This window comes from Montipora foliosa, chromosome 6, assembly GCF_036669935.1.
Source record: "Montipora foliosa isolate CH-2021 chromosome 6, ASM3666993v2, whole genome shotgun sequence".
Lineage (NCBI taxonomy): Eukaryota > Metazoa > Cnidaria > Anthozoa > Scleractinia > Acroporidae > Montipora > Montipora foliosa.
Window position 1 is genome coordinate 55300383 of NC_090874.1, and position 10000 is coordinate 55310382.

The 10000-nt window shown below is 38.0% G+C and overlaps 2 protein-coding genes across 3 annotated transcripts in view; one reads left to right on the top strand and one right to left on the bottom strand.

Annotated features, from left to right (window-relative positions):
* The window catches only part of LOC138007790 (uncharacterized), a 77694-nt gene that overhangs the window by 36658 nt on the left and 31036 nt on the right, over positions 1-10000 (top strand). The gene's annotated exons all lie outside the window — the stretch shown is intronic.
* LOC138007791 (serum paraoxonase/lactonase 3-like) overlaps positions 1-10000 on the bottom strand; it is a 21659-nt gene that overhangs the window by 11404 nt on the left and 255 nt on the right. For both annotated transcript variants that reach the window (XM_068854867.1, XM_068854866.1), the window contains exons 2-3: positions 9890-9954; positions 367-422 (exon numbers count right to left, since the gene is read on the bottom strand). In XM_068854867.1, coding sequence (XP_068710968.1) covers positions 367-422; positions 9890-9954 — 121 coding nt within the window. The remainder of the gene's footprint in view (positions 1-366; positions 423-9889; positions 9955-10000) is intronic.

A 10000-nucleotide genomic window follows, 5' to 3' on the forward strand; every position in this document is an offset into this window, starting at 1 on the left:
GCCATTCGCCTTGTCTTCGTGAAGCAAATTCTGTAGAAATGACGGGGGAGCCCTGGGAATAAAGCTCTAGTTGCCAGCCTTATGGAAGTGTCTGCCTTGTCGCAAGTAGTCTCACAGTGGAATATTAAAAAGAAAATAGTTCGGGACCTGCCAACACTGTCGGCCTTGAAGTCTAACTTACAGAGGCATCAGCCCACAGAAAATTAACTCCGCACCGTTATGGTAACTAACGATGCTTATCCAAAATAACAAGGTTCTTACATGGTCTCACTTTCATGCAAATCGGTTACAAAAACGTTGTCTGTTGCTGTTCATTACAGCCTTGATTTTATTCAGATTTAAACAAAATATAGTTGAAGCACTCACAGAAGACACAAATACTAGCCCATCTGGCAGAAGAGCAAGATCCTCCGATCCATTCACTATAACAAATAAAATCAATTACAAACATTTGCAAATATCACCTATTTATCATTACTTTGAGACTCCAAAACCAAAGCCATGAGTACACAAAACAGAAAAAAACATTATTTTGACATTTTAAATTTTTTGTGGAATATTGAAGCATTGTTTTGTGAGTCAAAACCGCTTCTGGCAATCACGTGACATCACAGGATAGGCAGGCGATCTGTTTGTGGAACACTGTGTGAGTTCCCTGTGGCAACAGTATACACCAGTCCGTCACTCACTCGTAACCATGGAGCTGTTCGAGAAGCCGCTGTGGGGATGGGGTAAGTGTTGTACATGAAATGACTGTACCTCATCGGGTGGAGTTAATTTGACCTCGGACCCAAGCTCCGTAAACATTCACAAGATCACCGGCTGTTATTTTCATCAGCTATCGTGGAATCGGAAGCAGAAAATGCTCATTTCCAGCCAAGTGCGTGGGGATTTTTGTCGACGAAACATTCACCGAGGTTCGCTAATGATGGCGCTTTAGCTTTGCGTGGAAAAATCGCGGCTGGGACGGATTTTCGAGGCGCAAACCGCCTCTGAGCTGACAACGGTCGAAATGTTAGTGTGCAGCCTTGACTTCCTCTTAAAACAGTGAAAACACGGAATTCCCGAAACGGTAAAATAAGCACCAAAACGCGCAAGAATACACCAGAGGTGAGTCAGTTTTATTCATTTTATTGAATGAACGTTAAATTGAGCGTTTTTTAGGCTTCATAATCGACGGTATTTTATTCCCCATACAAAGTCTTACAACGCGTTTAAATTCTCAACGGTTGCCTGTAACGCAACACCGCTTGTACTCAAAGGTCATCTTCCCACTAGTAATTAATAGGCCTTATTCACGATAGCCGCCATTTTGGTTTTCAAATTGTCATGCAAATTAGCCATGTGTTATGCTGGGAGGCAAACATTGGAAAAAAGGCAAATTGCGGAAAATCGGCTCTTCGAAATATTGAAATAACTTTGCTTAAAGTATATTTTAGAATTTAGAATTAAAGGGCCTGTGTCACGATAAAGCGCATGCGTGAGCTTGATTGACAACCACACAATTTTCAACCAATAGAAATCTTCACACGACGCCCGCGAGATGAGATATTTATCGTGCGATGTATCTTGGAAATAAAATGGCGAAGCACAAAGCAGTGTTTCCGCAGACCCCTTGGGAGAAAAACGTAAGGAAACTCGATGAAATTGTTTCGGGCAAAAATTTGAACCATTTGTGAAATTTCCAGGCCTTTTTCTCAATGGAATTCTTCACTTGTCATGCTGTAGCCTCGAGTGTTCTGCAGTTGAACGTCAGGGATGACCGTGGAAAACTGTAGGAAAAATATCTATCTTGCACAGAGACTTGCATATGTGGAACAGCGACGAAACCATGAAGAAACAAGGTAGGCGATAATATATGTTCAACACTCTTTTTTCACAGCGATTGCGGTTTCCGGCAGGCCGAACAGACAAGCTGAGTTGTTTATCAAGGCCTGTTAACCGGTAGTACTCGAGCTCCGCTGCGATTTTCTCAATTTGAAAGTGCTAGTAAAAACAGCTGTCGCAAATGTGTCTCAGGGAAATCAAGAACATTTGATGAGCGAGGAAGAAAAGAATCAGAAGAAATCAAACATTCAGAATGTACAATCAGTGATGAATTCACGCCATATTAGAAAATCTCCATGCATTCAAATATATTTTGGTTGCTTTACTTGCAGTAACTTGTTCTGCCACATCACCTGTATAATGTCAATTTCACCGTTCAGCTGATAAGCATATCACGTTTAACGATTTCTCAAAAAAGAAAAAACGTTCCTAGCCAGTTGTGACTAGTCAAAAAAATTTTTATGGAAGTCTTTGTTGGGAGTTCTCTTCCACGTAATATTGTACATCATAACTTCAAAAAATAAATAATCTTTGAGGGCAGGACTTCTTTCACGGAATTGCAATGTACCACATTAATAGTCTCTTTCCCTAGGAGCTGATAAATATGGCATGGAAACTGGCCATAAAGGCAGGAGGGAGTGGGAAGCATGGATTATACTGATTGCCTTCTTATGGAACAAGATGAAAATGCCTCTGACCATGAAGATATGCCAGCACCTGACTTGCCGATGTACCATAGTCAAATGGGCAACCTACATTTGTATAGATCTATTTCATAATGCCTGCCAAATAAAATGTTCTTCTGTTTTAGCTAACGAGCCTTTCCAGTCTTGCTATGACAAGCAACTTTCAAAAGAATATTAAAAATGAGGGAAATAGGTGTGATTAACATAAATACAAAAAAACTGTGAAGGTGGTCGCCATTTATGAAACTGGGCCCAGTTGTTCGAAGGGTGGATAGCGGTATCCACCCTTCGAACAACTGGGGCGTGGTCTATTGACCAAAAGCTAGTTACTGAATTGGGCAAATAAGGTAACTGCCGTACTACAGGTGTATGAACCAGGACATCAAAAACAAAGGATGTGGGGATGCAACTGTATTTCACAAACAAGGCACTTTTGAAAACTCTGTTTCGACACAATATTTATACATCCTAGATACACAAGGTGACTGCCCTTGGAAGAAGGAAGAGGAAAGTTGTTCCCTCTGCTGTGTGCATGTACTTTGTACTAGAAGACACTATTCCCTAAGCAACAGGTGTTTATATGGGTTTCCAAACTGTCTAAATGTTGGGAAGTAATAGCAGACAAAAAGCCGCTGACAGTGTGTGGTTTTTCATTAAAGGGAACCTCCACTCCCAAATAAAACCTGACCTTTCTGTTAAAACCAGTTTCTGATAAAACCTGACCTTTTTCCTGTTTCTGTTAAAACCTGACCTTTCTGTTAAGTCCATCACCTACAGAAAGCTAAGATCGATTGATATGAATCAAATGAAAAGTGATTTGAAAGATTCCGACATGTGTGCGTTTAATCATTTGTATGTAGAAGATGTGAGTGGAACAGATTTGAATGCTATGGCCTTAAAATATAATGCTACACTATCATCAGTGCTGGAGCATCATGCCCCCTTAAAAGTTGTTACTAAGACTTTAAGACCTACTGTCCCATGGTATAATGAGCTCATTGTTTGTGCAAGAAAGTTGCGGAGGAAAGCTGAGAGAAAATGGAGAAGAACTAGAACAATAGAAGACCTACAAGTATTTAAAACTTGAAGAAACTATGTGACTTTCCTGTTGAATAAGGCAAGACGTCAATTCTACTCTGAGTTTATGGAAGAGAACAGTGTTGATCAACGCAAACTTTTCAGATCTGCAAATGAGATCCTTGGCATTAAAGAGAACTTAGTTCCTACATTCCCGGATCAACTGAATAAAACTTTACTGGCAATGGACATTGCAAGGTTCTTTGTGAAGAAGATTGATGACATTCGAAACGAAATAGAATCCACATGTGCTATTTCATCAGACTTGCACGAAGTACCGCCAGACCCTAAAATGGAATGTGCGAAAGTTTTACGATCATTTAAGCAGTTGTCTGAAGGCGATATTAGCGCAATCATAAAGAAAGCCGTCACAAAATCATGCAATTTAGACCCAATGCCAACCCAATTGGTGGTCGACTGTCTTGACCAATTGCTACCTGTTATTACCACCATCGTTAATTGTTCACTATCACAGGGTGTTTTCCCTGAAGCGTGGAAGGATGCGCTCGTCAAGCCTCTCCTCAAAAAACCCGGTCTTGGTACGGCTTATAAGAATCTAAGGCCCGTAAGCAATCTGCAGTTTCTGTCAAAAGTAACAGAGAAAGCAGTTTTTGACCAATTACATAGTCACCTGGCTGAGAATGATTTGTACCCCCTACTGCAGTCCGCATACAGAAAGCAACACAGCACGGAAACGGCACTTTTAAAAGTTATAAATGACATCTTCCATAACATGAATCGTAGACATATTACATTATTAGTCCTGCTTGACTTAAGCGCAGCATTCGACACAGTAGACCACAAGATCTTACTACAGAGACTTGAAACATCATTTGGAATTACAGATTCTGCGCTAATGTGATTAAGTCATATCTGTCGGATCGTTCGCAACATGTTATCGTAGACGGTGCATACCCTGATAGCACTGCATTATCTCATGGAGTACCGCAGGGGTCCTGTTTAGGGCCGATGCTGTTTACCATCTATGCTAGCAAGCTCTTTGAGGTGGTTAAAACCAGCTTACCAATTGCACATGCTTATGCAGATGACTGTCAGCTGTACTTGTCTTTTAAGCCAGACAGTGGGTTAAGTGAGATAGAAGCTATAACATCGATGGAGCGTTGTATCAAAGCAGTCAGAGCATGGATGTTAAAAGATAAACTTAAACTGAATGAACAAAAAACGGAATTCTTGGTAATAGGGACGCGACAACAACTAGACACAGTATCCCTTGATGAAATGACAATTGGAAATTCTAAAGTTAAAACTACTACTACAGCGAGGAGACTTGGAGTATGGTTCGATCGTAACATGAAATTTGATACCAATATAACGAAAATGTGCGCTATGGGACATTTCTATCTATACAATATAAGGAGAATAAGGGAGCATCTCACATATGATTCAGCTCGTACACTAACACAGGCAACGATAATAGCCCGATTGGATTATTGTAACAGTCATCTTTATGGATGCTCTGATGGTCAAATTAAAATGCTTCAGCGCTTGCAAAATATGGCTGCTAGACTTATATGTAATTCTACACGTTTTTGTCGTATTACGCCGTTGATGTTCAAACTACACTGGCTACCAGTCAAACTAAGAATTAAATACAAAATTTTATTGATGACTTTCAAGGCAATACATGGACTATCACCTGATTACATACAAAGTCTAGTTCAAGTCAAGAAGAAATCACTATACAATCTCCGATCTAATGATGAAGTTTTATTGGCTCCACCAACTTTTAAATCAAGCAAGACAACAGGAGACAGAGCTTTTCAAGTGGTAGCACCCTTTGAATGGAACAAACTTCCAAAATCACTTAGATTAGAGAACGATTTAAAATCTTTCAAAACAAAACTTAAGACATTTTTATTTCAAAAAGCTTATTATTAATTTTTTAACTGTAAATATAATCATACAACTGTAAATATAATTGTAACTGTAACTGTAAAATACAACTGTAAAATATAATCATAATTAATTTTTAAACATTGTAAATAACCTTATTGTTAATTTTAAGCGCCTGAGATCATTTACCTATGGATCATGCACTATATATTAAGTACTTAATTTGATTGATTGATTTGAAAATATCAGGAAATCTCAGGATCCCCTCTTTTAATAATTATTTTCATCATACCATCACCCCCAATAACTGACTTGTTTTAGTTGCCTTGTTGTGAAACTTTGGTTTAGGATAAAAACTGTTTTTAAAGGTAATTTAGATTACATTTATTTGCAACACCATTTCTTCTGGTTTAGACTGACTTAAACTTTTGCAAGAATGAAAATTTTCTTAGAATAATAATTAATGCTTTCACATCTTCAAATAATTTGATGCAGACATGTATATGAACAATAATAAAATTTGATTTTGCTTGTCTGTCATCTGTATTCACATGTTACTCTCAACACCGCTTTTTACAATAACTGTCAATTTTCCGATATCATAGCACTGAATTGGGATTTCCATTTTTTGTATTTACATTACGTTTTTTTTCACTGTAGTTTAATTAAATTATTTCAGTTTGCAAAAGCTATGCAATAAAATTGCCATGTACAAAACCACACAATAAGAAATCACACAGTAGACAAAATTCTAAAGTTATACAACATATTACCATGAGACAAAACTCCAACAACGATTTCAAAGCTACAATGTGTAATGTATGGTCAGCCCTTATCTTGGGTTACAAACTGTCAAGTCATACACTGTATATCTTGTCCTGGTTTCAAAGCTGGCTTAGTGCTACATGTCACAATGACACCACAAAACTTGGAGAGAAAAACAGTTAATATAATTATTACTTCAAGTTACTACCAAAACTGAAGCAAAAAGGCAAGGCTCATTAGCTTGACTTGAGCCATTCCATTGACACCTGAATGTTAGTAATTTCATCACTGCAACATGTTATTGTGAGGGCATTTATGTTTTTCCTAGTTTTACGGTAGCTGAAAGTTTTGCATTTAAATCTCTGAGCTGCTTATTTGTGAAAATCATTCTGTTTCTGCATTTTGCTAGGAGCTCATGAGCTGGAAGAGGTTCACTTTCAACAATTGTTGGAGAAATGATTCTGGGATCGTCAGGTTCCAGACAGACTTCACGAGTGATTAAATAGTCGTCATCATCAATGTGAAGTTTAAAAATTTTGTCCTTTAGCATCCAAATATATCCACAATCTTTGGACACCTTTAATATCCTCACATCCCAAGATTTTGTTCTCTGGTTGTATTTTCTTGCAACGATGGTGTCAGCATGATCCTCAGTGATGGAAAATGAAAAGCCATTATGATACCAGTAATTCCAATCAAGGGTAGTCAACTTTTTCCTTGCTCTGTAAACTTGTTCCCTAGAAAAAAGATTGTGGGCCAGTAAATATGAAAAGACAGGAAAATTATTAATAATTGCTATCAACAGTAATCACTAGTTACAATATTCCACTACTGTTACATTAAGCAGATGAACCTAGGCCAGGACAGCGATTGACTGCCCAGGGTTTGTGATTGTTTATTTGAGGTAACCATCTATACCATAATTCCTTTTGTAAGCCAAACAGTTCTGCCAGTTGGTACCAATAGCAAACATCAACTAAACAACAACCCATGAGTTACTGAACTAGTAGTGTCAACCTGCAGTGTCCTTTAAAGTTCTTAAAAATGAACATACCCATACTTCATGACAACATATTTCTTCATTTACAGGATTAACAACTATCATCATACTGCTGTGCTCATCATTGTTGATAATGATGTATAAAACTTGCGTGTAGGGAATTCTCATTGGCGTGTGTACATCAGAGACATACTGTTTGCACATTCCAAAGGACCAGTATGCCAAAAGTGATCCATGCTTACACAAATAGTTTTACCAGGTGGTTTCTGTTTGACTAAAATGAATGCAACTTACTGTTTATTATCATTATTTGTACAATTTATCATCAACGTGATACGTCTTGCATAGTGTATTCAATTGCTTGATAGAGTATTAGTTACATAGTGTATTTCAAAATACTTGATCAAAAATGCTACCTGTACTCTGTGCAGAAAGGTAGCCAAATGAATGGCAAATGAATGTACCGGTAAATTGACTTTCAAATGATGCGAAATAAACTGAGCAGATCTATCATGCTTGACCCTATTCTAATCATAAAAAAAATTCATCCCTTCTTTTTTACCAAACAATATCATCTACCGTGGGCTTCAACAGGTAAATCGAGACGCTTCAAAGCTGAAACCAATTGCTCCTTGTGCGTCCCTACACTGAAAGCCATCATTCCATGATATGGCAACTGAACTGACGGCTAAAAAACACGAATAGCAAAATAAAAGGCACACTAAGCTGAGGACAAAGAATCATAGTGCTAAAGGGAAACCAATAATCAGTGTAAATACTAACCCCATTCCTTGTCTCACCTCCAAGGACAAAAGATGTTGTGCAAAGGCCGTGTCAGTGGAATCGACGCACAGTCACTTTATTTTTTTCCAGCTTTCATGGACATCTTTCGCTATATGAAGCTTTCGATGTGCCTTCTCCCATCTGCTATTAATTGTTTTCTTCTTTATTTGGATGCAAGGTGGCTATGAGGTGTAAGAACCTTTCGACCCGAGCCCCTTCGCCTGATCCGGCTTTCATGGACATGAATTTTATCTACACAGATCCCAAAAATTAACACAATATGCCGTCAAAGTCCTTCGTATATTACCAAACTGAAGTTTAGAAATGTTATTACAACTTTGGCACGTCTCACTGTGTCGATTAAACAGGATTTCCATCATTGATACTGGCTTTGAAAAAAGAACCGTCGGGTCAAAAATCAAACAGCCGCACATGCGCAATAGAGTGCCACAGGCCCTTTAAGTACCTTTTATAATAATTTTATATCTTTTGATTGCCTTTGACATTTTGACTTTCTACTTCGTTAGCTGCTCATTTTTCACTAAAAAAACGTCGAATTAACTTGTGTAATCATTCTATTTTACTGCTTAGGAGATAAACATTCAATGAAAGTGAAACAAATCATCTGTGTGGCTAAGATGTTCATTATAACCTCTCGAAATTGTGCCATTTGCCCCCTCAGAAGTTTGTAGCTAATTTGCATAATAATAGCAAATCCCACTTGGCGGCCATCGTGAATAAGGTCTATAATATTACACGCTCTCTAGTGACGCGAACTTGGGCTGCCTGTGTTGACAACCACGAAATTGAGAAATGGCTCAAATCGCGTCGGATCTGGAAAATAACCACACAGGAATGAAGCTATCCACGATGGCAATAAGGTTAGGCTTTTTAATTGAGATTTTTTTCATATAATTATCTTCTTAAGCTTTTTATCGGGATTCTCATACAAATCCTTATATTTTTGTCGGCCATGCTCACACTGAGCTTGGGGCGCCTGTGGATACTGCTGCCATTTTCAGAAAGCATTTTATTCTCCATGGACGAGATTCTCAGTGTGTGGTTAGCGTTGACTTTTAGTTGAGTTATTTTAATAACTCAACTAAAAGTCAACGCTAAAAACCTATAGGGTTGTCCTAGTTCATAGCGGGGAACTGGTTATGAAACCGAGAAAACTTCAAAGGGTGAAAACGATAGGTGCGTTCTCCTTTGTTGTTAATCTTATTGGTCCGCTAACCATGATATTTTAAGCCCTTAATCCTCTTTTCGGTCTGCTTAGCCAAAATTATAACAGACACTAGGATTCTTAAATGTCCATATGTCATAACAGCTAATCAGCTACAAATATACCAATTTATAGTTTGCCTATAAAACAATTTATAACAACAGCTTCCCCTTTCGTAACAATTGTTCTACTGCAAAATCTCAAATAAAAACTACTCGCAGGCAATCCCTTCAGTCTTAGCATGGAACGATAAAGGATCAATTTGATGTGAATCTTTTTAAACTCGTGACTCAGGCCACGAGTAACTCCACCGAAAAGAACATTGAAGTCGACCCTCTGAAATATTCAAAAGATTCTTAAAGAATACATTTTCGTGTTGTTTTATCAGTCATGCAATAGTCTACTTGACTTTCATAAATATTCTGTGAAACTTTAACTTGAACATTTGCCTTAAAAATGTGTAACGTCCCGTCTAAACGAATGTCTTGAGTTTTTCAACTGCTTTGAGGTAATCAATTGTACTTGAATTTACAATAGAGCACTTCACGTCTCGCAGTACATTATTTAATTTTCTAGATCGCTGTATGAAGCTAATATCAGATGTAACAAATAGTAAAACATCTATTGTAGCTCTGGCTCTGGGTTGCTTATCTAGAATTAAATGTCTCTTACCTTTGATCAGCTTGCAAGGCCCAGGAGAATGGTTAACAACGAACTTGAAATGTCCTGTCAAAAACCTTGAGATAAAATACAGGACGCAGTCAGCATTCAACCCATTTGCAA